This window comes from Neopelma chrysocephalum, unplaced genomic scaffold (genome assembly GCF_003984885.1).
Source record: "Neopelma chrysocephalum unplaced genomic scaffold, ASM398488v2 Primary Assembly neopelma1_94, whole genome shotgun sequence".
NCBI classification, from domain to species: Eukaryota; Metazoa; Chordata; class Aves; order Passeriformes; family Pipridae; genus Neopelma; species Neopelma chrysocephalum.
This window is the reverse complement of record NW_020897756.1, coordinates 913816-939715: the sequence shown is the minus strand read 5'-3', so window position 1 is coordinate 939715 and position 25900 is coordinate 913816. Positions and strand designations below refer to the sequence as shown.

The following is a 25900-nucleotide window of genomic DNA, read 5'->3' as shown; positions in this document are numbered from 1 at the left end:
TCTTACACCACGGATGCACCTGGTCAGGGCAGAGCTGAACAAGCCGTGCTGCCCCTTCCCTGCCCTGTGCACTGGAGGCAGCTCCCTGCTCTCTGGGCCTGCTGCTGTGTGTGTGACCAGGGCACTGCAGTTACAGATGGCGAGTTTTGTCTTCTCCTGGGGCCCTGTGAGACCAGGGCAGAGCAGGAACCCTGTGCATGAGTCAGCACTAGGATGGAGGGGTTTGAAACCTTGTCCTTGTTTGTGGTGTTGTGGCAGCACGTGAGAGCTGCGGTCCCCGGCCAAGTTCATGCTGTGCCTGTAGAAAAGCGAAGCAAAATGTCAGTGCAAGTCCCAGGGCACTGGTGGTCTGTGGCAGAACCCAACAGATGGGGAGGGTTGGACAGATGGGAGAGCGCAGGGGAGGGTGACGTGGCATCGGTCAGCACTCAGCGTGGCAGGCAGCCCTCCCAGGCCACCGGCTGCTCCCCGCTCCTGTCTCCCGCGGGCTGTCCTGCAGAGTTGTCCTGCGTGCCCCAACCTGGAGCCTCCACCTGTGCCTCGTGCTGGGTGTTGGCTGAGGAATTGTTTTAAACAATGATGTAAGGCTGGGAGAAGAGAGGGAACAGCTAGTCCTGGGATCTCGAGCACCGTGCCACGAAGTGCTGCGTAAGCATTTCCTTGGGGGTCATCTGGGTGCGGATTTACAGGGGAGAGGGGATGTGGATGAGGTCACGGGCTGTGATGGTGGCTCTGTGCTGTCCCCTCAGCCTGCTTTTGCAGCACACTTGCTGTCATGGACAGCACAGTGCTGTCTCCTTCCCTCGACCTGATGGACATTAGAGGTGTTCAGGGGATGGTGCTGAGTTCCAGCCACGTGGGCAGGAGTTGGTGAGGGCAGGTTGTACGTGACCACTGCCAGCCCCAGGGAAAGGATATCTCTCTCTCATTTTGCTGTCTACTGATTTCTGAATAGAAGAGTCTGTCCCTGGAAAGCTTTCTATCTAGGAGACACTGTTTCCTTACTGCTTCTATTTCATATGCAGTTAATTCTAATGCAACATTTATTAATTCAAAAGCACTCTGTTCTTCAGACTAAAAAAAAATTATCTTTACTCTGTCAGATTCCTACATCAGGACAAGTTGTGAAACGCTGTAACTACTTTGCTTCAACATTTCTGTTTGACAGAAAGTGTATCTGCTTTATGTAGGGAAGAATTAAGTTTGATTGGAGTAGTTGTTTTGAGGAATAATTTATCTGTGCAATTATTTTCTGCTCATATATGATTGCCTTAAGTTAGATTAGAAATGTGAACAATTTAATTTAGGATGCAGTCTGCAAGTTGCCGATGTGTTTTATTGGGGCAGTGAGACCTGGCTCCTACAAGACTTCTCAGCCCTGTTGTCTCCTCCTCTTCCCCACAGACATCTGTTGTGAAGCACCATTAACATATTTGAATAAGGATTTCTGCTCCTCTAAGGAAGTGTTCAACACAGTTTGAATATCCATCTATCCAAATGACGTTCCCCTGAGGGTTGGTTTTATTTTCTGGGAGAATGCTACACTGTATGGCAACATGTGTCACGATAGAGATTCTGCAACACAATGATCCCTCAGTGGTGCCACTGCTTAAATCATCTGCTGATGACACACGCAAATTAGGCATTCTCTGCTTTTGCTGTCAAACCATTCTTGCCTTGAAATCTGCATTTAAGTTATATTTTTGGCTTTGCTTTTGCAAAACAGCACACATGTAAAGACTGGGAAGCCCTGGTACAGCCTAACTTCCCACAGGAATACAGCAAATCTCTGCAGCCCTACCTTTTAGCCAAATCCAGACAGTTAAATCACTGAGATGGATACTGTTCCAGCTTCATGCAATCAGGGTGTTCTATCACCTTTGTCCAATACACAAAGAACTCATACAGCCTTGCAGAAGCCAGTCTAAAGTGTTTGAGTGCTCAACAATTTGCAGAGTACAGTGTATACAAAGGTAAATGTCACATTTTTCTCGAAACTGTTTATGACTAAGAGGAATTTACGCTATTGTCTGTGTCCTTACTCTTACAAATGTAGAGGTAGAAAGGATTCTGAGGAGTCATTTGTATCTGTTCCCCAAGTAACTAATCTGTTCCTAATTAGAAGGAGAGTTTACCCTAAAATTCAGCTTAAATCTGTGTGGAAATTAGGCAGATTGCTATTGTGTTGTTCCCAGCAACATGGGAGGCAGTTGATCACTGCTGTCTTCAGAGCAGCTCTTCACATCACGAAACTGTTTTTCCCTGTGCTGATAATCCCAAGCCAGGAAGTGACCATAACAACAACCACGAGTGCCTGGCACCCCTCTCCCTCCTTTTGCATTTTGGACCAAAGAAACCTGGTTGACAGTTTCTTCTTGCATGGAGCAGTTTCCCAAGCGCTGTCTTGGCCTCGTTGGTGTCCTCGGGATCGTATGGGAGGAGCAGCGTGGACACTGTGGCTGCTCTCTGGCCCCCAGCAGGGAGGTGGAACTGTCTCCTACACTTTGTGTGCAGCATTCTTGTAAATACAGTGCTTTTGCAAGAGTTTCACCACTCCTAACTCACACTTGGGGTACGATCCCTGCCTCTTTCCAGATCATTCTCTGCACAGCTGCTCCCTGGCTACTGAGTCCCTTTCTGGTGTTTGTGCATTTGATTTTTTTTCAACGCTCTGAAGTTACATGTGCCTTTAGTGAATTTTCTTGCATTGGTTTGGAGGGTTGAGCTATTTGATCCCATTGGTATAGGTCTGAATTCCGTATCTGTTGTTTAGCAAGGTGTGTGATGCTGGGATGTTTGTGGGATTGAGAGGCGGGATAAATAGGTGCTTTATCTTTTGGGCTTCAGGAATAGTGCACTGTTTGTGGATGATTTTGGCAGCTGGAGATCCTCTGTAACTGAGGATCCATGGGCAAAGTGCAGCATCCTTGAAACCCTTTGCTTTCAGTGCAGCTGGAGTGCCCTGTTTTCTCAGGCACCTTCTCATCACCTCATTCTGCAGTGCTTGAGTGGAGGCACTGCCGAGGTGTCATTCACTGTTAGTAGCTGCAGTGAAGATAATTGTGGTTAATGGTACTTCACACTGGTGACAGATCAGATTTAAGAGGTTATAGTCTCCCTCCCCAGGGAACACATGGTTGTGTCCCTCTCTGGAGCTGCCCAACCTCTTGGGTACAACAGCTCAGCTGCTGGTGGGATCAGACCTGCAGAATGACCCGCCTTGGTGAGGGAGCAGCAGCGTCACCAAGAGGCAGCAGTGTGGGCACAACCTGCCCCTCGCTCAGCTCCCTGGGCACTCTGGATGAGGCTGACATTTCCCAGTGGTGACAGCTTCCCAGTGGTGTGGGACTTCTGCCAGCTGCCCACCAGCAGTATGCATATTTACACTTAGCAGGGAATATATCCTGCCATGTGGATGGAAAACATGTAAATTGTGTTGCAGCCAAGATGTCTAAGAAGATTAAGATTTTTTTTGTTGTTGTTGTTATAAATCCAGCTCCTCGTTTAGCACTTCTCGGCATCCTGGGAGGATTGTGTGGGTGGGTGTTTTTCTTTTGTTTTATTTTTACTATTTACCTTTCCTTTCTTGTACGTAATGCGTGACATCACAGCACTAGTGAAAACTTAGGAAAACTTGATTCAAGATTTTTAAGGTGGCTGCTTTATATCCATATTTGTGTTTTAATCAGATTGTCAGGAAAAAAGAGAAGGCTTTTCCTTTCTGATGGCAGTTGGAATTCCAGCTGTTGTAGTCGGTTCATTTCTGGATGGCAGTATCATGACAACTCAGGTCCAGTAGCTTTCCTTGTCCCTTCGTTAGGGTTGTGCTGCCCTCCCTCTGGCTGAAGCCCTGCTGTGAGACCTCACCAGTGGCTGGTGGGATTAGAGCAACTGCTCTGCAGCAGTTCTGCAGAGCCCCTCCACCTTTATAGTAGCTTGAATTAAATTTATAATAAAGCTAGACAGCTCCAGACTGACTTTTGAAGCTTGTCAGTATTCTCCTCTCCCCCAGTTCCCCCCAAACCATAAGGAATTACAGGAGTTGCTCTCACAGCCCAGTGTTACATTTCAGTGGTGGATTTGGTGTGTTTGTCAAAAACCCAGACATTTTTGTGTGGGTTTATCCCCACGCATCTGCCTTTATGGATCACATAGTCTACAGTTGCACCCCCTCCAGATTTGAGATTTTTGTTTCAATGTGAGTAAACAGGAAAGATAGCATTACCTGATGTGCCTTGAGATAAAACCAAGCTTTGTGCCATGAGCATGGTTTTTACAAGAGTCAGCGCTTGTTTTAAATATTAAATGTGCGAAGTAGGGCTTTTTCAAAAATGCCTGTGAGTTTTGATCTCTGGCATTTGTTGAAAGTGAATGGGATTCAGGGCTATACCTGCTTTCAGCAGTTCAGAAAATCACCCCACAGCCCTGCAAGTGTGGGGCTGACACTGCTGCTCTGGTCGTGCAAAGCCATCTGGAGCAGAGGAGCAGACTCCCCCTGGGATTCTGGGAATTCAGGGAAGCTGGGGAGGGAACGTTGAAAACTCTGGTGTGGAAAGCGGGGCAGGCAGTGCCGAAAGTGGGCGTGCAGGGCAGCGCTCAGCCTGGCAGACAGTGCGTGCTAAATCAGGGTGATTTATGGAACAGTTTCTGTTAAAAGCTTCCTCGTGCACTTTAGGAAGCGGAGCTGCCAGATTGGTCAAACTCCAATGCCCAGACAGTTTGAATTGGCTGCCGGGTGCAGGAACGACCGTGGCAAAACTCGAACAGCCGTTTCACAGAGGCTTTGCAGGCTGCCCCACTGGTGCTGCTGCTCAGAAAACAGGCAGTGTCAAAATGTTACGTGGTACGAGGACATTTCCATGGCAACGTCAGCATCCCATGACACCCATTCCCGTACTGCGGTGTCAGCACACGCTGCCGTCCATGTACTTCCTTGCTCCATCTGGGGCCTTTAGGAACGCTCTGCTGCTGATTGTCTGGGTTTCTTCAGGGACTGCTCGTAGTTTTGGGGCTGAAGGTGGAAGAAATGCTTCTTCCAGGCTTTTGGGTATCTTAAGTAAGGCAAGTATTCCTTCTTTTAGCAGAGCAACTCTCACATAATTCAGCTCCAAAGCACCTGGTTTTGCATTCTGCTGCACTGGGAGAGCATTTTCCCCTCTGGGATGGTCGTACCTGGCCTCAGAGGTACCTGCACTCTTATCATGCAGATCTTTGGACAGCTCTGAGATGGCTCAGTTTGGGAAGGCACTCCTGTCGTGTCCTGGGTCTGATCCTTTGAGCCCAGAGAAAGCGTGTTGCTGATGTTCATCTGCTCCCTCCTGCCCTTCCTTTGTAGGAGCCATCAGCTGCTCTGGGTACTGCTGGCCATGGGGCTGGTTTTGGACAGCAGCCTGATGCTTTTGGGTAGAGTTTCATCCATGGCTCTCCTCCTGGTTTCATTGTGTCTCCATCAATGGTTTGGGCCTGCCTGAAAATATTTCAGTTTCTGCTGCTACCTCTGCAGTAACTGTGTCCTGATAGGATTTTCAGTTTTTCCCGTTTTTTTTTCCCTTTTCTTATATTTCTGTATTTCCACCAGGTGTTGCATTCCAAAATTAGCATAATGGTGGTTTGTTTTTTTTTTTTTTTCACTATGCTGGCAACACATGTTGATTGGCTTTTTCCCTTGACATAGAGAAAGCTGTTCTCAGTACAAGCTAGAGCCTGGGCAAGAAATAACAAAGGTGGAGATGTTTCCTGTGTGGCAGCCCATGGACCTTCCACCAGTGCACATCCTTCACTTCTGCTTGGTACTTTGTAAGAGCAGGAGAGAGATCTTGGTTTAGTTATTGTGCATGTGTAGGTTCTGAAAATTGCATGGGCAAAGAGATTTTAACATTTACCTAAGGATTTGCCTACCCAGTGTGCATAAGCTGTGGATGTGCAGTTGAGGTTTGTGGATGCATGACAGGGCTATTTCTCACACAGTGTTGCTGTAGCATGAAGGGACCATGTATGATGAAACTCAGAGCTTGTGATCTTCACATCTGGTCTAAAGTATTTCACATGAAGGGTCTAAGAGGGTGAATGTGAGACTTGAGAACGTACAGGTTGAGGCTAGGGGAAGGAGCAGAAGTTGTTTTTTCAATCATATCTGCTCCTCAGGACCCACTTCTGCACTGTTTCAAAACAATAATTCTCAACTCTCCTATTTTGCCCAGGGCTCTGCTTTGAGTCATGCCAGAATCCCAAGTTATCTTTCTATAAACTTGTTTTTCATCTGTTTCCACTGAATTCCTGGCTTCTGCCTAGTAACAGGAGTAGGTCTGTTCCTGTGGCCTGGCTGCTCTGTCTCTGCAGAAACACTTTTACTGCTCCTGCACAGGAGACGCTGCTGTGTCCTAAACTCAGTTTTTCCCAAGACCCAGTCCAAGCCAAGTGCCCCTAAACCTGGCACCGTGTCGGTCCTATTTCAATGTTTTTCTATTTCTGTCTCAGTATTGCCTGGCTTACCTACTTAAGCACTCTATGAAATATTCCATGGCTGGTTGAGGCAAAATTTGGCTTGCTACTCTAGGAATAATACCAGGCAAATTATCCACAGTCCATTTTAGTTGGTGAATGTGACTGTTTTCACAGCCTGTTCACTGCAGCTGTCTGCTGCAGAGAGGCAGCAAGCTTGTAGGACAGATTGGCTGTAAAAATCAGGAAGTCTTATTTCAGGTCGTAATTCTTTTTAACTTCCTGAAATCTAGAAAGCTGTTTATTTCCTATAACACCTTTCCCTGGATCCCTAAGGCTGGGTTTCCAAAGATCACCTGCCTGGGGTACTACCTGTGTGAAATACATTGGTGGGGGGGATTGAATCCTGAAGCAGTGACACTGTGATGGTCTGAAAATGTTTTGCTGACCAAAATATTCATTAATAACTTCCCAGATTTCTCTGTTTTGTCCAAAATGCACTTTTATACACAAGTTGACCAATACAGACATGTTCTGTGAGGGTCAATAATGCAGGTTAAAGCAGCGTTTGGCCTCTGATGCTCAGTAAATGGTTTGGAAACTGCATTTGGCTTTAATGCTAAATTACTGTGTCAGGAAAAATTCTCAACCTCTTATTTCAGTTTGCAAGGAGAGGAAGAAAAGCTTGGTACGAGTACATCTTACAAGGGTTAGACATTGTAAAAGGTTTAGTGACCTGCTCTTGTAAGCTCTTGTATTCATCAGATTTGAGAGGAAATTGCAGTCAAAAGTGAACATTTTAAAACTTGCTGATCCAAGTGGTCTAATAGTCAACCTGTTTTTTCCCCTTGACATTCCTGTGCTGATTTCTTCAGACGTTCAGGTGTTCAGTCCACTAAGGCTGCAGTGCAGAAAGGGGGAAAGAGCTGCAAAACTAGGACAGACTTGGAGTATATTTAACAATGCTCTATTTCGATGTGACAACAGCTATCGAACACCTACAAGTTTGCAACTGTGATTCACTCGGAAGCTGATATAACTGATGTCACGTTGTATTAATAGCTACAGAATTGTAACTGCTTTTAGCAGTGAGATTCATTAACAGCCTCTACAAACACTCTTGACAATCAGTTGAAAACCTGAAAATATTAGGTGTATATAAAAATGGATTATGTCATAAAGGAACCTCCCTGTGCTGCCAAATGTGTTTACAGCAAGTTCTTGCGGGTGTTATGCATAATGATTCCTCTTCATCACTTTCAGCAGGTCTTACTGATAGCAAAAGGTGTTTGAGGACTTATCCACACACAAAATGAATTAGGAACTGCTGCTCTAGTGGGGTTACACAATGTGAGTATATTTGGGGATTATGGTGTCCACGGCATTTTTCTCGGCAAGTGGAAGCTGCACAACCTTCCTGTGTGGTGCTGATTTTTGGGGGGGAGGTATTTGGTCCTTCACTCGTTTTAGTTGAACATTTTGGCTTCAATGGGTGTGACAAACCGTGCCTAGACAGAACTCTCCAAGGTGTACCAAGTGCATCGAGTTCCGCTCCCCTCTGAGCCTTGTGCGCTTTCCTCAGGGTGGGCTGGTGGCCATGGCTGAGGAGATGGGCACGGAAGAGAAGCAAGTGTTCACTGCCTCCTACCATCTTTGAAGATACTGAATGGTGACATATAACTGGTCCTCTCCAGCCTCTCTTAACTGTCCTCTGGGGTGAATGAGTTGGTTGCTCTTCCAGGCTCGTAGTCGTGTCTCCATTACGTATGTGCAGGCTTAAGGTTTGCAACCCCAGCTTGATTGGTCAGGACATGGTTATGGAAATGAAATGGAAACTGAGATTCAAGAGAGGAGGTGTTCAGGATGGCATTGGCCCTGTGCCAAGCTGTGTAGTTGGCAGTGATTCTGTGGATGTTGTACCTTTTGGGCTGAGATTTCCAATGTTCTGGGTGCCTCTGAGACCTGGTCCATCTTGGTCAGCCATCTACTTCCTGTGGTTCCTTCCTTCCCACATACATCACAGTGTCTCTTCCTCTTGGCCATGAATAGTTCCATTGTCCTAAAGTTTTCAGGTAATCTCTGCTCTGTCTCATTCATCTGTTACTGGGTTTTGGCATCTGTTATTTGGATGTGACCTTGCTTTTGCTGACCTGTGACTCTTGGGCTGGCCTGGTGTGCTGACTTTGGGAGATGGAGAATCTCCTGAGACTGGTAGGAATGGTTGGCTCAGGATGCAACAAAATTGCAAATAACAGTCCTTTGAAAACAGTGCTGTCTGCCAAGGAAGCAAAATTCCTTATTTTGAGAAGATAGAAACCTTAGGCATTTCCCCTGCTTTTTCATTGTTCTCTTTCACAAGGTTAGAAACTTTGTTTCTTGAGTACATCATTAAGTGGCCATTCACCCTTCCTCCCTAGAGTTACAAGCAGCTGTCCAGATAATTAAATACACCCCTGTTCATATTTTAAATGTTGCAATAGTAAACAGTTCATTGGCCATATACACAGCAAGTGATCAAACCCCGTCTGGCTCAGCGTGTCTGTGGAAACAGCCTATGACAGTTAAGGAGTGTAATTAGCAAGGCACATAGAACAGGATTGAAAAAAGATGTGAAAATAAGCACAAAGGTTTGAAAAGGATTAGGAGAGTAAATGACAAACCAGTAGTTAAATGGTGCATTATTAATGACTGTAGAAGGAAAAGGTTGACTAAATATTGTGACTCTGTAATGGCTGCCCCAAAGTAGTAGAAAATAGTTTGTTTGAAAGACTCTGGAACTGGATTTGTATCTACACATATGCTGACTCTGGGTTTAGACCTGATTCTTAGACTTGGCTTAGGTCAAGGTGAGCATCCCCTGAGGTGCTTTCCTGATTGCCATGATGACCTGAGATTTGTCTCCAATCTTAAATATTAATGATCAGCATCAAAACAGCAGGTACCCCACTGAAATACTGTGAGAACTTCCACCTGAACTGTGGTCCAGGTGGACTGGACTGTCAGTCTGCAGCGTGTCAGCAAAGCTGTTCTGAGGAAAATCAGGCTCTGTATTCAGTAGCTCCCAGCTTATAGATTTAGTTTTGTCTCTGAGCACTAAATTGTTTGAGTTCAATAATTCATCTCCCTCCAACTGCTTTATTGTCACTTGATTTATTAATGAGTTGACTTGGACTTTATCACAGCACAGTGAAACCAAGAGTTGCACTAAGGCTCACACAGATTGTGTGAAAAACACCATTTCCCTGGAGCTGGTCCCGGAGGGACAGCGTGGTGAGATTGGATGTGCAAGGGCTGGAGCTCCTAAACTTTAACCTTTTTCTGTCCATCAGTATCCCTTCCCAACTCTCGTCCTCTCTCTCGTCTTCTTGCTGTAGAAGAACTTCAGATCATGCTTTTTTTTTTCCCAGGAGTGGATTGTGATGGTTAATTAGATGATGTTTGTAGAGCAGTGTACAAAACCTGCCAAGGGTCACTGTCCTCGCTGGTATTATTAGAGCTGGAGGAAAACTGCCAGAAGGTATTGATTACTTGTTCGAAGGGTTTATTTTTACCTTCTTTGGGGTTTATTCATTACTTCTTTTTATCTCAGCATCCTGCAAACATTTCAGAGGGTGGATTTGTTTGCCAAAAGATCAAAACAAAATGTTAACAACTACTGGTGCCAATTTGTAGCCTCCCGTGTGGGCGACATCAGAGGAATTTGTGCAGTGCTCTGGAAAGTCTTTTGAGGCTTTAACTCCCCTTGGATCCTGGGACTGTTGTTTGAGCAAAGCATCCGAGTAGCTGGGTGGGATAGCACGTGGAGTATCAGACATGACAGAAACTCTCTGGGGCTTGTGAAACTCTATCGTGTATAGAAGCCTGTATATACTTCCTAAAGTTGACATTTTGGTTTGTTTAGTGAAGTTTGTCAATTGAGTAAAGCTGAGTCTCACAGGGTGTGGTGGGTGCTGCTGAGAGGGCTGTGGCTGGCTGGTGGGAAGGGCTTGCTGCCCTCTGTGTTTTCTAGTTCATCTCACAGTGATGGTTTACACTTCTCTTACACCTCACCGTGGAAAACAAAATGTCACACTTTAAATTCATTAAGCAGCTGTGACTACTGAAAGGGAAAGCTGTTCTATATGACAGTAAAACACGGGGGGAAAAGTCACGTATCTGTAGCAGAAAATACATGAAGAAGACAAATATTGTGTAAGGGCCAAGTCATGCTTCATAAAGTGGAATTTCTAAGGAGAATGGATACAACAGGAGGACAATTCAATCAGGAATATGGCTTACAGGATACAAGGAGGATGTACTAGTCATTTGTGGATCCAGAGGAGTAAAATTTAGTAGTGACTTCAAAATCAAGTGTGGCCTTACAGTTTCTCTGATTGAAACGTGCAGTCAGAGCAGAAGCAAAACATAATGTCTTTCTCCAAATTAGGCCAAGGACAAAGCACAGACCTCCCAAACATCTGCACACATTATGACCTAGAAATTGCTTCAGCAGGGAGACTAAACCAGGCTTTGGTGGAGACTGCAAAGTGCTTTCTGTGCGTGTGTCAGACTCGCAAATGGATTCGCTTTGATTATCACAAGTCCCTTTCATGTTCATTTCAAACCATTAAGCTCCTTCGAGTGAATGTTTTGGTAAATGGGAGGTTTTTCAGCTGACTGAGAGTCACCCAGCCGTCTTACAGACTGAGCTGTTGTGGAGCAAGGAGCACATCTCCTCAGAGCCAGCCAGCGGGGCTTGAAGGCCCCATGCTGGCCTGTCACATCAACTGCTTCCTTGGTTACAGAGCACCTGCTGGGTGGGTGCAGTGACCAGTGATAGTCTTTGGTAATTGTGAACAAATACCAGCTGCTTTTCTTCTAAAATTCAGGACAATTCATGAGCAAAGGAAGGGCAAGAACCATCGACAGATGCTATCAACTCACTCCCTCAGTGCTGGTTGCTCAGATTTCTTCTAGAAGAAGCTGAGGTGTGAACAAGTCTCCCAGCTGCATAAAGTATGGGTGAAATAGGTTAAAAAAAAAAAAAAGGGGGCAAATGATCTAATTAATGTGTAGGCAAAATGGAAGGAATAAGAGGTTTTCATGTTTGCCAAGGTATTTGGAGACAGGGAGATGGTGAGAGTCCAACACCGTGGAGGAAACTCATGAAGGAAGTGAGTGCTGGGACAAGACATCAGCCTGACCTGATCACCAGCAGTCTGGGCTTACCCCATCCCTGTGTAAGGCACAGCTGAATGGGAGATGGAAGTCCCACTTCAGCCAGTCATGAGTTTGGTGACTTTTATGAGTGCCCACCTCATAACCCAGCAAGTGATTGCTGACCAGATTTCTTGGGATGCTGCCTTTTTTTTCCTCAGTGATTTCACCCAGTTGCTTTTTGAGCCCTTTTTAGTGTCCAACAGCACCCCAAAGTCCTGCAGTAAGGACATACCCACCCCTGGGCAGGGGGCAGTGCTGCTGCCCCTGTTGCCTCATGAGAATATCTGCTAAATTCTTGGCTGTGGGTTGCCACAGAGCTGTGGTGGGGCAGACCCTAATTTTAGCACATTATGCTGGTTTAATGACAGTAATAGAAAGTCAATTTATAGGCAAGAGCAAATTGCCTTTTTATATGGGGAGGAGGATAATTCCTCCCATGTGTTACATTATTAAATTTGTAATCTTCATTTCTAATGCTTTTCAAAAGTGAATATTAACAGAATCTAAAATGCAGATCTTAAATTCATAAGCTGCATTTTTTTTTTACCCAAGCTCCTCAAGTTCTATAATTTGTCTTCAAAGGTGAACTTCAGCAAGGTTGATTTTGGTTTTTTTTTTTTTTGGTAGGAGGGTTTTTTTGCTTAACTTAATAAATGAAAATCCGTTACTCGCTACCTACCTCTGGACAAGCTTAAAGGCTCCAAAGAAAAGATACTTACATTTTAAATAGCAATAATGGATATCTATTTCCATTCTTGCTGAGTGGAGACTTCTCAGTTCAGACTTATTCCCTAGTGATAAAAGACACCAGAGAGAAAAAAATGACACATTTTCGTGTGTCGTTTGCTAGCGAGGAGGCTGTTGTGATGCTCTTTTTTGTTGCCAAGGAAACAGAGCCCTGAACTCCTGTCTCTGCAGGCAGCAGGAGGAGGAGGAATGGACGTTATTTCACTCCTGAGCTCAATTTGTAATTTTGACGTGGGATCAGGGACTGTGAATGGGTTGGGGCTGAGGGTCTCACTCGCGAGTTCACTTCCCAAATTGTGTGTCCTACCTCCTTAGGTTTTCTGCGTGTTGAAATGCCCCTCCCTCGCGCTGGAGAAGTGGGGTGGGTGGCTGTTCACACGCCCATCGCTGGCACAGTTACCCAGAGAGAAATGGAGCCCTCGGAGCACACTCAGTGATGGAAGGGGATTGTACTTCTCTGACCTTGCCAGTACCATCTTGAGAAATCCCAAGACCTCCTCCTTTCAGCCCCATTGTTAAATGTGAGAACAGAAGCCTGACAGTTACCTGCAGGAATAAGAAGGCAGCGAGTGACGCAGACACAGGTGCTTTGTAAGCACATTGTCCTCTCCTGACCTTGTGTCTTTACTGTTGGGCAGTCGTTGCCTGCACATTTTGTAAAGAGATTCCCATCAAACATTTTTTTTTTTTTTTTTGTAGTTACATTAAAACTATTTTTTCACTCCTAAATACACGCACTGCTCTTTAATGCATGTTTGATCTCCCCGAGCTGGCAGAGTTGCCTGCAAGACTGATGCTGGCTGTATCACAATTTCTTCATCTGTTCTCTTTTCTGCTCTCATAGTAGAGACAGATCAGCAGGGTGCTCTATCCTTGCTCCCTCTCCAAAATGTTTTTAGAAATCTTTGGCACAAATCATGGGATTTTGGTGAACTTTCTGCCATGCCCATGTCACGGGGCAGCCGTGCTGCAAACAGCCATCGCTTCTCACAACGCTGTGCTGGTGGCTGTGTTACCCCTTGAGTAATTAACACAAATTCCATTCAACACAATATTGAACACTGTAGTGTGTCTCTTCTTCACAAAGGACTGATTCTTCCTGCTTCTAGTGGTTGGTAATTGAGAAAAGTGGATTTTGGTATTGTTCCTAAAATGTATTAATCTGCTGCATTGATGGCTTTTTTCTTTAATCCTCAGTAATCTGCAGCCAGGCATGATATTTTGCTTGGTTTCCCACATTCTGCAGTATCTTTCAGCAGAGATGAACACACTATGTCTGTTTTTCAGCTCTGGCCAAAGGGCTTTTTTTTTCCCTCTATTGGAAGCTCAATACTCTGCTTAGACAAACAGTGAGCTCAATTTCCCAATGGGCTTCAAATAACCTGGGATGCTTTTATATCTGAGTGCTGCTTTTGTGCATGCAGGAAGCAGATGTAGGAGGCAGATATGTGTCTGCCATGTTCGTCTGTGGGAGAGTGTGTCACTCAGATGAGTTTGCATGTGTCTCCTTGGGGTTTGGGCTGTGAAAATTTTGCTTGATTTTTTTTTTCTTAGGTGTCTGCTAGTTAAATTTCAGTGCCTCTCTTTTTGGTATTGGATGGTGTTTTCCATTTGTAACGGCTCGACTTGTCACCAGTTGAAGATATTTATGATGTATGATTGGCAGAATTGTTTGCAATGAGACAAACTCACTTCCATTTCTTAGTCACCATGAATCACTTTACATTGTAAGGAACTGTTGCTCCTGTCCTGCTTCTGGGCACTGAAGCCTGACCCTCTCTAGCAGCTGTCCAGAGATGTTTGCAGCCAAATTACCGTGGTCATGAAGGGCAGAGTGCTCCCTTTTCACTCCACTCAAACAGAACCTTGATCCTGGAAAAGGATCTATGTCAGAACCAGTATGAGGGAAATGGAGCCATTTGCAAAAGCAGAGCTCTCGTTCGTGGGCCTAAAGAGCTTTTGAGCCGGGCTCTTCCCCAGGCTGCTTTTTGGAAATGCAGCCACCCTCTGGGCTCACCCCTTTAGCATCACAGGTGTGCTACAAGCAGAGATGTTTGTACTGTTCTTTGTACCACTTGGGAAGAAAATGGTCCCTTTAGTGCAGCTGTAGTGGGATGCAGTAGTTGCCTGGTACAACAGGCACTTCACAGCCTGTCAAAGGATGTTTCTGGGTGAGGCAAAGCAACGTGTAGAATTAGAGGGGAAAGACATGCTGGCTTGCTTCCTTTAACATTTGCTACAGGTATTTCATGGAAGTATGTTTGGTGAAGCCTGACACGTGTAGTTGTAGCATCTGGTGAAATTGCCTGGAATTAGGAACTGAGTGCCTGAAATTGTTTGACTTGTCTGGAAATCAGACCATCGGCTCCCCCTCTCTGCTTCCACAGTGGATGAAATAATTGCTTCCAAATGGACACAAGTTATTAGGCAGTGTGTGTAATTAAAGTCAACTCCTTGTGAATTTGATCATTCATTTCCTTAAGGAAAATATGATGAAGTAATTACAACCCAAGCTAAACACAAATCAAATGCTATTCTAAGCGTGATTCTGCACCATGATTCTAGTTTATGAATGACTCCAGGGTTCTGTGGCTTTGTGCCTGTTAGGGAAGTGTGGCTGTATTTTTAATTGTGTTTATAACGAGTGAACAAAAGGTTGCATGACTCACTCACTGTGCCAAAACTGTTGCTCTCTGTGCTCACACACACGTGGTCCTGACAAAGCCGCTCGCTCCTAAGAGAGCATCGGTGGGACAGAAGAAAATGGAAAAAATCTCATTAATAAATATGGCCTTGTCAGTTCCTACCCTCTGAATTTTGTCAGTACCAAAACTAAATTTTACTTGCCTTAGCTGTGAATTTCAGGGAGGCAAATATTTCTTCAATACTTAAGCCTCTGTCCTGACCCTTTCCTCATCATTACTATGGTAGCGTGTCCTTTCTAGTTTGAACCAAATTTGGGAGAGAAGTGCAAGATGTGCAGGCTCTAAAAATGCTGGAGAAGATGGCAGAGAGTAGAGAGAAAGACACAAACTAGTGCCTTTGGAAGAAAAGGTCTGATATATAATCTCAGCTTAAAATTAACTGTCTGAGTGCAAGCAAACCCCTGGAGCTGAGCATCCAGGGGATGGAAAGGTGTGTCAGCTCCTCAGAGAAGTTTTGGTGGCTTCAGGAGGCTCATGACCTGAATCCTCTTCTGCAGCAGGAGAGCACAGCTTGCAAACAGGCTGCTGAAGTTATTTTGCCCACTGCTTGCTTCCCAGGAGTTATTGAGTACTTTGCCAGGAGGTAAAGTCTGTGAGCAGGTGGGTTCAACAGGCTCAGGAAGGACACAGTCAGGCAATAGCCAAGTGTAGGCAGGGCGGCTCTTTCATCTCATGCCATCCTCCTCTACAATGGCTCTTTCCAGTTGATTTATTTTTGTGAATTCACCTCATTTTTGTGATCCTTTTCTAAATTGAGAGGTTTTCTGTAGCTCGGGCTCATTCATATTTCACAACCTGGACTTAAGCAACACCCTCAGAGTTATTAATAGTGTGAGATGGATGGTGGAATTAGAACATCAGAGTGCTCTGGTTCAACTCACTTGTAATTAAGTAGACATCCTCACCTGGCCTTCACCCCTTTTATTGCTTAACTGGAGGACTTCCAGCCACAGGGACACAAGTCGGTTCAACCTCTGGTTGACCTTGTGAATTAACAAGAAGAAAGCCCTGGGATGGCCCCAGCTGACAAACCAGTCCCCCACCTTTCTACTTCCATATTTTCCTGATGCCTTCATAGCTGGCAAAGTTCTAAGAGTCTGGAGCTGAGAACACGTAAACCACCACTGGTTGCTGCGTCTGGCATTTCCCCCTGCTTTCTAGGGAATAAATATTGCAGTGTAGTAGTTTAAATAAATTAATTGCTATTGCTGTGCCAAATGTACCTCTTCTCGGAGTACATCAGCTACACTTTCCTTGATTTGGTGTCTGTACTCAGGCTGCAGCCCCCCAGGCCTCACAGGTGGGCAGATGGCAGAGTGGAGTTAAACTCTTGGTGAGGCTTAAACCACCAAATCCAAGAAGCAGAAACATTGAATCCACTCCTTGCTGTACAGTCTGAATGTGTGGGTGTATATATATATCTCTGTGGTTAATTGCCTTATAAATATCATAGTAAGATTATATGTTTAAATCATCACCAGTTGCCCAGGCACAAAAGCAGGAGAAGCCTGGGATGTGGGATGTGTCTGTCCCAGACATGTGGCCATTCCAGGGAAAACTGGTGCAGCATCAGCAGTTCCGTGCCTGTCTGTCCCTGGAGACCTGGGCTGCAGACAGGGCAGTGCTCAGGTTTCATTGCTGGGCTGCTGGAGAAATGTTACAGCAGTGAATTTTCTGGATGGATGTGGACACTTCACCTAATCAGACTCTCCTGCAAAGCCTGGCAGATTGGGGGAAGAGAAAGGGGCAGTGTGTTCCACTCTCTTATAAAAATAAAAATGCAGAGCAGCCATCAGATGAAGCTATTTGGATCCTGCTGCTGCAAACAAAATAGAGACATGGAAAGAATTCTGAAGAGCTGGATCTAGCTGCAAAGTAGTTCCCATGAAATACTTGAAAGAAACGAACATTTTTGTTAGTGTTATGGTACTGTAACTTTTTTATAGTGAAAAGCTAAACAATTTTTTATGGTAGTCAGAAACTGTTTGAAAGTCCCTGACAGTGGAATATTATGTGTTTACCTTTTGGCTGTTTACTTTCTCTCTTTTGTTGATGGAGGAAAAAAAATCTCAAAGTGATTTTCCTGGCTACATGTTTGTTGCAGAACTTTTTCTTTAGACGTTTTTAAACAAAAAAAGTTTGGCCATTGAATTTTTTTTTCAATGTAGATGAATTATCAAAAACGTCAAAATTAAAAATAGTACCATGGGAACTATTTGGTTTTAACCTCAAAAGGAGCAGAAAAAATATACCATGTTTTCCTCATTTAAAATATGAAAATGGAGCCTATGAAGAAAGGAAGCAAAACTGATGCTTTACCAGTATCCCAGCCAAGCTCCAAGAGGTGGTAACATCTACTGGGAGTGGAGACTTGCTTAAATACAGCTGGATTTAAAACCAAACTGCAGCTCAGACCAGCTTGGAGGAGACAGTGCTGGTTTAAAGGGGTTGAGGAGTTGGGATCTGGGCTGGGTTGTGACGGAAGGAAGGGAAGGCAGCCTTGGAGGCTACTGCCGGTGCCAGCATAATAAAAATAACCCTGTGAACGATTTTTGGTCCTCTTCTAATGGTGAAGGGGAAGAACAAAAAATTCTGGATTCAGGGGGAGTTGGTTTGACGTCCACACGTGTGTCACCACTGTTGGTGTGGATGAGGACAGGCTGGGTTGAACTCTGGGATGAGAGAATGCTTTTTTGTGGCCTGGGAGCAATGGGACATGTTGGTGACTGTGCTACAGTGGGAATTCAGTGCTGTCTCACTGGCATCTTCATAGGCTGCCCGTGCAGACTGGGTGTCCTGGTCCTGCTCTGCATTCAGCTGGGGTCAGTAGCTGTAGCAGCAATGCAAATAGTTGCGAATTTTACTGTTTTCTGGCTGTCACAAGAAGAGTTGATTGAACTTTCCTAACCCTGTGAATGTACTTAAGCTGCACAGATTAAGAATTGACATGTTGAAACACTTTTTTTTTTTTTTTTCCTATCCCGTAGAAGATTCTGTGCTTAATTTGGAAAGAAAGGGTGTGATTTTATTGGTGTCTGAAACTGGGACAAGGGGAACAAAGCAAACAGCCTGATTAGTGCCCCTGCTTATCCCCAGCCATTTTCTGTCATTCTGGTGGATTACTCAGGCTGTGATGATAGCCTGGCATGTTCTGGAGCACAGTACAAACTGCCTCTCTTTAGGTGCTCATAATTCACACTCCATTAGGATGTTGATGTAGGGAATGCTTGGCAGGATGTCAGAGCTTGCCGGGCACGATGAGATTGAGTTCATCTCATTAAACTGCATTCTGAAGTGACAATCCAGTATTTATATTTTTATTTCTTTTTCCCGCAGCAGCAGCAGCCCCTTTAGGAGAGCAGCATGGCTTGCTCTGAGCAGAGATGCCCCTGTCCAAGGGCCTGTGCTGCCCACCCCCACAGCTGCGTGTGCCAGGCTGGCACAGGTGTTGGATGTTCACTCGAGGCTGTGGGAAGACTTCTCCTTTTTTTTTTTTTTTCCCCCTGTGAAGCTGAACAATGGAATTCTTTTATTCATCTCGGAGTTGATTCATGGCACACAAATCTTAGTGCGTGTCATAGGGAGTCAGCATCTGACTAAACAGAAAAAACCCCCCCAACTCTTTATTTTTAAATCCTTTGGGAACAACAGTGCAGTGACAAAGTTTGAAGCAGAGAAGTGAAAGCATTGGCTCTTTTCTCAGAGTATTTGAAAATAAGTAGGAGGTAAAATGGTCAGTGCTTCAGCAGTCTCATGGGGTGCTGAGCTGAGGCTCCCACTGCTGCTTTTTGCCCACAGACATGCCAAAGACCAGCTGTTTGACCTGGGGACCTCCTTCCTAATCTCAGCAGGTATTAATATCAAGATGGGTGTTTGGTGTTTTCCCTTCTTTGGTTTTCAGCCTTGAACTGACCTGGATCATCTCTTTTCAGGGGCAGATCTTCATGGGGAAGAAAGAAAGAATCAACTCTTTGACCGTAAGAATGAAGTTAGTAGCTGTGGAAAATGGAAGGGTTTGTGAGTCCATGTTTGAGCCAAGGACAGAGCAGGCAGGTTTGGTGTGAACCCAGGGGAGTTAGCTCGGGGCAAATCTCTGCAGGCAGTCAGGTCCTGTCCTGTCTCTGCTTTTGCTTTCTATGTGATCTGCAACGTGCTCTGAAGGCTGCACTGACTCTGCTAGATGGGTTTTTCTGTGTTCCCTTGCTGGGGTTGTTAGTTCTCTGTGTTTCATAAGTGCAGGTCTGTATTTCAGAGGTTTGTCTGTCTTTCCACGTGCTGAGAAACCCAGGTGTGAAGCAGAGAGCAGAGTCTGCCCAGGTTGATGCCCTGCAGCACGTACAGATGGGAATCACTGCACACTGCTTGGCCTGGGCAAGAAAAGCAACAGGAATGCAGTCTCCCAAGCTCAAGCTTGGAGTAATCTTTCCTGGAAAATATGAAACATTGTATTTTCCAAAGCTTTGCAGTAGGAACAAATGCAAGTAAACATCCAACTGATTTCCCTTCCTGATTTTTTTCCCCTTGTGTCTCATTGTGAAGTTTGGGAAGGGATAAAAGCTAATCATGCTGTTTGGCCAGACCCTTGGTGTGTTTTGAGTGGCCTTTGGTGGTGCCATGTGCTTTGCATGCCACTGTGTTCTGTGCTTGGAAGCAACTGGGTAATTTAGGAGCAAAGCTGATTGAGTTAAAATCCAGTCAATTCCTAATCTCAGGGTTAAATCAATATCAATTAATTCTAAAGTACGGGAGGGTCTGTAGCACATGCATCATGCTGGTTTCATTTTGTTCTGGTAGGATCCAGTGAACTGCACGAACATGGAGGAGAAAATTGAAAACAAAGTGGAAAAGAGAAGGATGGTACCAAGTACCTGGGTGGGGAAAGGGAAGTGACGAGTGGAGACAGTGTAAGGTAACAGTGGAAGGGGGATGCTGCCCCTCAGAATGTCATTGATAAACAACTGCCATAGAGTAATTCTGTGTAGGAGTGATAATTATGTAAATATGACCTTGTGATGAGCAATTGCAGAGCTCACGAAGATTTTTCAGGACCTGACAGTCTCTGAGCATAGAGAGCCCTGTCAGCAGCAGAGAGGAAGGTCTTCCAAGAGTCATGCATTGGAGTGGGCAGAAGTGGTGACTCTTTCCTTGGGGGGAGAGAAGGGGACAATGCCACTCTTACATTTCCCTCCCCCATGATTTAAGGCAAATACAGTTCTAGGTGGCATCATCCTTGAGAAGAGCTGCCCTCAGTGTGTGGACAGCTGAAAGTTTAATTAAGGAAGGGAAGTCTCCAAAGGATGCTCTGCTCTGCACAGGACACCTGCACTGTCACCTTGCCCTCCACACAACCCAGTAGTGAACCAGGAGGAGAACTTTGGCTTAGTTGGTCTGATGTCACTCACAGGCAGAATTAGGGGAAACATGATAATGAGATCTAATTAATAATGAACAAAAGGATGGAATATAATTAATATCAGTCAAAAAGAATTTAGGGAAAATGGGTCTTGTGAAAAATTTTTTTTCTCCCAAGTTTTTGAAGAAGCAGGTATCTGGGTAAATGTGATAAGTATGTAGGGGTTTTGTCCTAGAACAATGTGACCCTAAAAAACACGATCGTGATAAATAGATTAAAAACATATTTCATGTTTCAAAAAGCAGTTGTCAAGGAAAAGCCTCAAAGGCAGGAAGCTCTTTTGAAGGCCTGGTGCTGTTCAGTGTTTTCATTTGATTTGGAGCAAGCATGAGCTTAAACCTCACTAAATTCACAGCTAATATGCACATTAGAGGTGAATAGTATTGGGAGTGGGAGAGCTGTATAGAGCTGTGTGGAGTTCTGCTTGCTTTCTCTTCAAATAAAATTCATTTCCTTACATATTTCTTAATATTATGTTCTGCAAGGTCGTACCAGCAGAGATAGGCAGAGACTGCAGAGCTTCCAGGTGAGGTGTGATGTGACCAAGAGCTTACTGTGGCCTTGGGACACGCCAGCAGAAGCAGTGAAGACAAGAGTACAAGCTGATTTTTACCTTGTGTACATGTTTCTGCACTGAAATGCAGACTCCAGTTCTGCTGTGCAGGTTCTCAAAAGGACACTTAAAACCTGGGGAGGTCATAAAAAAGGCTCAAGGCCAGGAGAAAAAAAAAAAAAGCCAGAGCATGAGAGACATAAAGATCTCAGTCTGTTTAACTTGTCAAAATAAGATTGAGAGATAACTCAACTGCACTGCAGAAAAGTCTCTATGGTGAGAACTCAAAGCACAGAGGAGAAGGGCACTAAAAAAACTGATGGGTGAAAGCTGAAACCAGGCAAACTTAAGTCACATCTCTAAATGTCAGGTAGTAAAATAAACTGTGCAGGCAAATGGCAGATTCTTCATCTCTCGATATCTTCAGATCCAGTGTGGATAGTGCTGTAGAAGATATTCTCTAGCCAAACATAAATTGTTTGGCTGAACAGAGCAAAATCTAAGCTCCTGTCAACACTGGGAACTTGGCAAAGTGACTGCTGAGCCCTTCTGGCTCTTGGCATTAGCGAGGTGCTGTCTCTTCATCCTAGATCTTTGACCAAAAAATTTCTCCTTCCCAAGGTCATCCCAAAGGAAAATCTGCTCTTCGGTGATGTCTTGCACTGCAGGCTTGATTGACTGCTTAACCTTTGTTGTTTACTGCTTAACTGGAAAAGGTGCAGGGAATAAATCTGGTGATGCTGCAGAAAACGTCGATACTACTCTTGCTTGTTCAGATACTGCCAACTAATTAAGACAGATGATTTTGCCAGGCAACACCCACGTAGATGCATCTCATTTACCCCCTGATTTGCAAGGTGTCAAAGCACAAAGATTTCAGGTAAGGGAGGAGGCACAGCCCCGATGTGATGCTCCACACTGACCAGAGAAGGTTGCTGGTAGGTGACTGTTGCTTGTGAAATATTTTTGGCCAGCAGATCCTGCTTGGTCCATGTTTCTTTCCCTTCTGCACGGACTCTTTCCAGGTGTGCTACTCCTGATGGGCCCTTCTCTCCCAGCTCAGGGGTGTAAAGAAAAAAAAAAGTATTTTTAGTACATGCTGACTGAGATAAAGTTTGACAAAAGGGTTTATGTGGGTAGTTCAGGAATCTACATCTGATGGCATCTCTGGGGCTTATGCTGATCCCTTACCGTGTTTCAGTCTTGCCTCTGGCTGCAGTGGTTTGGGACCTTGCCTTTTTGGCAAAACAAATTCCTTCTGCTCAAGGAAAACTTCTGGCAAAAAGAGACTACAGGGGGAGAAAGGTTGAAGAAACCTTTCTTCAGAATAACAGGGGATGGTTTGTGAGATGCGGGAGTTGCTGTGCATCTCTGGAAAAAGAGGGAGGAACAAAGGATTCTCATTATCTGTTCCTGTTGTCTTGTTTTCCAGAGTTTCTCCATTATACTTTTTTCTTTTTTCTTTTTTTTTAATAAGAATATCCATGTGCCATAGCTGTAAAAGCAATCAGGTGTACTAGAAAACCACCCACTCATAGACAGCCAGCAGTGAAAGCTGAACTTGTCCCATACCAGCTGAATCATCTCTGGCACAGTGCTCTGGTGCTGCCCTTCCTTGGGTTTGGGCCCTTCTGCTTTAAGCCCCTGGCTTTGAATCAGGAGATGGCTGGTAGGAAGCAGCAAGCACCTTGGGTTGTTCCAAAGCCTTGCTCTGTCCCAAGCCTCTCACTTGTTGCTGGCTGTGGATGAATAGTCCTTTAAGTTGGAATGCCTCCAGGCATGTCTTGGTAGATTGGGGAAATAAGAGGGTTTTTTTAAGCAGATGTTGCATAGCTGGGCAACGAGGCATCTTTGTTTCCTACATTTGTGTCATTTGCTGTCTGATGCTGGCTGCCAGCAGGACTAACCTGGAGGGGCAGGAGGATGAGTGTTCTAAGTGCACACGTGAAGGAGGGGTGGGCATTGGTGCGTGCAGATGACTAAAAGATTGTTTGTGGAGGTGAATGCGAGAGACAAATTCAATGGACCATCAAGTGTGCCCGCAAGGCTGTGGGATGCTCCCAGAAAGGAACCTACAGACCCCATCAGAGCCTCCAGTGAGCTGCACAAGGCTTTAGAAGGTGCGTCAGAGGGAGCTGCTCTGCAGTGGTTGGGGGAATAGGCACGACCATTTCACAGGGCTTTGCTTTTGTTGATGCCCATATTGTTACTCTTGCCTGAAGGTTTGGATTTTGAAAGCACATGAAAAATATGTTTTACGTTTGTGTGACTTCCTGATTTATACAATGTGCTTTGTAATTGCTCAAGGCACACAAACAATACAAACTGTAGTTAATGTTAACCCAGAACATGCACATTCCATCCCCTTAGCCCATAGGGACATGCATACACGTGCTTCACCATATGTGGGGACAGCAGCTGGTGCAGAGCCCTGGGGCCAACACATTTACCCAGTTGGAAACCTAATGATACCAGAAGAAAAGGTACTTTATAGCTGTATTTATAGGAGAATTTTTGTCTTTGCATTTCAGTGTAGATATAATTTGAGAAGTAGGATAGGAAGCATTTCTGGTATCTTACTGAAAGTGCCTGTTCACACCAAGATCTAAAGAAAAGTATTCTAGGTCAAGCAGACTGCTACACAAATAACAGAGTTCTGCGTATTTTAGATAGGTTCTTACAGATACCCTTGTATTTCCAAAGTAGTTTGGAAAGTGGTACACAACAAGTTCTACCTGAATATGAGGAAGAACTTCTTTACTGTGTGGGTGACCCAGCACTGGATCAGGTTGCCCAGAGTAGTTGTGGTGTCTTGGTCACTGGAGATATTCAAGAACCATCTGGACACGTTCCTGTGGTCTAAAACAATCCTGCTTGACCAGGGAGGTTGGACCAGATGATTCACTGTGGTCCCATCTAACCTTACCCCTCCTGTGATTCTGTGAAAGACTTGTTTTCTTTAATATTTGGGGACCCTGAGTTCTCTAGACTCTGTAGCTGGGTCATTTCTTCTCCAGGGGTGGTCCTCGAACAGCTGGTGGGTTTGGGAGGGCAGTGTGGGTCAGAGGTTTGTTGCCTGAATCCACATTAATGGCCAGGCATCTTTAGAGGATTTAGATAATTCTGCTTTGTTCAGAAAACTTGTAGCAGATGTGTTTCAGGATGAGTGCTGTATGTAGGATGAAATCTGGAGCTTCCTAACACCAGCTACAGCAATTAATAGTAATGGTATTCATTACATATTCATTGCATAACATGGTTTGTTCTGGGAAACAGACTGCTAGAGATGGAGGATGAAAATAGCAGCTGTTAATTTCAGAGGGCTGAGCCTCTGAAGACTGCACCCAGGAGGAACCAGAACCTACTTAATTCCCTTTATGCTGTAGCCGAGGGCGTCTACCAAGGGGAATAGTCCTCTCCAGGGTTTTCCACTGCTGGTGGCTTTCTGGTGCCACCAGGGAACATTTTGCCTGTGCCCAACTATTCCCCTGTAGCCCGTCTGGAAGGGCTCCTGCCTTCACAGCACCTCTGGTGCTGCCTGGCCTTTTCCTCCCCTCTGCTCCTTTGATGAACACCAGGACCTGCCACTCTTTGCTGGCAGCAACAGGGGATTTGGGAAAGGCTTTGAGGCACGGTCAGGCTGTGCACCTCAGCTGTGCCCGTGGTTACCTGACTGGGAAGCTCTGGGTGTAGCCAGCTGGAGTGCATGCCTGCTCCATGGATAGTTGTTTGGTACAAGTGGTTGGAGCAGGTAAGGTGGAGTGTATGCTTCAAGTATCTTCTGGGCCCTGGCTCAGTGGAGCACTGAGTCTGTTCCAGGCGTGACTGGGAGCTGCTGAAGAAGCAGGACTGAGTAAGGAAACACTTGTCTGACAGCAAAGTACTGCCAGATGCCAGGCTGGTTTTTTGAAAGACCTTCTCTGCTTCTCCTTGGCTCTGTCATTGCAAAAGGCTCTAGGACTAGAGGCTGACTGCCTTTTCTCCCCTTGTGTTCCTAGATGGCGATGGTCGGAGGCTGAAGGGAGCCATCCAGAGGAGCACAGAGACCGGGCTGGCTGTGGAAATGCCCAGCAGGACCGTCCGCCAGGCCAGCCACGAGTCCATCGAGGACAGCATGAACAGCTATGGATCAGAGGGAAAGTAAGTCATCAAAAGAGAGCTGGGTAATCACTCGTGGGATGCACTGTCCTTATACCTATTAATTTCTCTCCAGCATGATGGATGGTGTGTTCTTCTGACTTGCTTATGCTGCAGGTGTACTGCCCATTCAATTAGAGCAGATCTCTGCAGAGCTGGCACGTCCTTTAGCTGTTTATATACTTTTTTTTTAGTGTCCTCATTATTCTGAGCTGAAGCAGATACCCATTACTTTTAACCACTTTGCCTTTGGAAGAATGATTCAGGGTGAATAGCTGAGGCTCATTACTGGTCATAAATTATAAGCCAGTCATTTCTAATATTGCACAATAGTTATGCATTTCCTCTGTTTCAAAACAGCCCTTTGGTTTGGGGCAGGGGGAAGTGTCAAGGTGCTGAAAAGGGTCAGAGTAACAATGCATTATAGCACATAGCAAAATCATATCAAAATACATATTTAGAAGCCTGTGCATACTTTGGTAACAAGCTTTATTTTATTTCATTTGAGTTCGTGTCCTAAAAGAATGTGTTGCAGAAAACATTTTTGACCCCGTGAAAAGTTAAGACACACTTTGTTGCATTTAGGCTTTATACCAGAATGCAAAGCGTGAGTCTTTAGGCCAGAACTTTGGGAGCTGACTTGTCTCCAATTCTGGTTTTTGTATTTGCATTATTTGAAGCCATATATGGAGATTTTATTAATTT

At 45.0% G+C, this 25900-nt stretch overlaps 1 protein-coding gene across 1 annotated transcript in view; it reads left to right on the top strand.

Moving 5' to 3' along the window:
* The window catches only part of RIMS4 (regulating synaptic membrane exocytosis 4), a 54336-nt gene that overhangs the window by 5742 nt on the left and 22694 nt on the right, over positions 1-25900 (top strand). The window contains exon 2 of the mRNA XM_027693842.1: positions 25057-25198. Coding sequence (XP_027549643.1) covers positions 25057-25198 — 142 coding nt within the window. The remainder of the gene's footprint in view (positions 1-25056; positions 25199-25900) is intronic.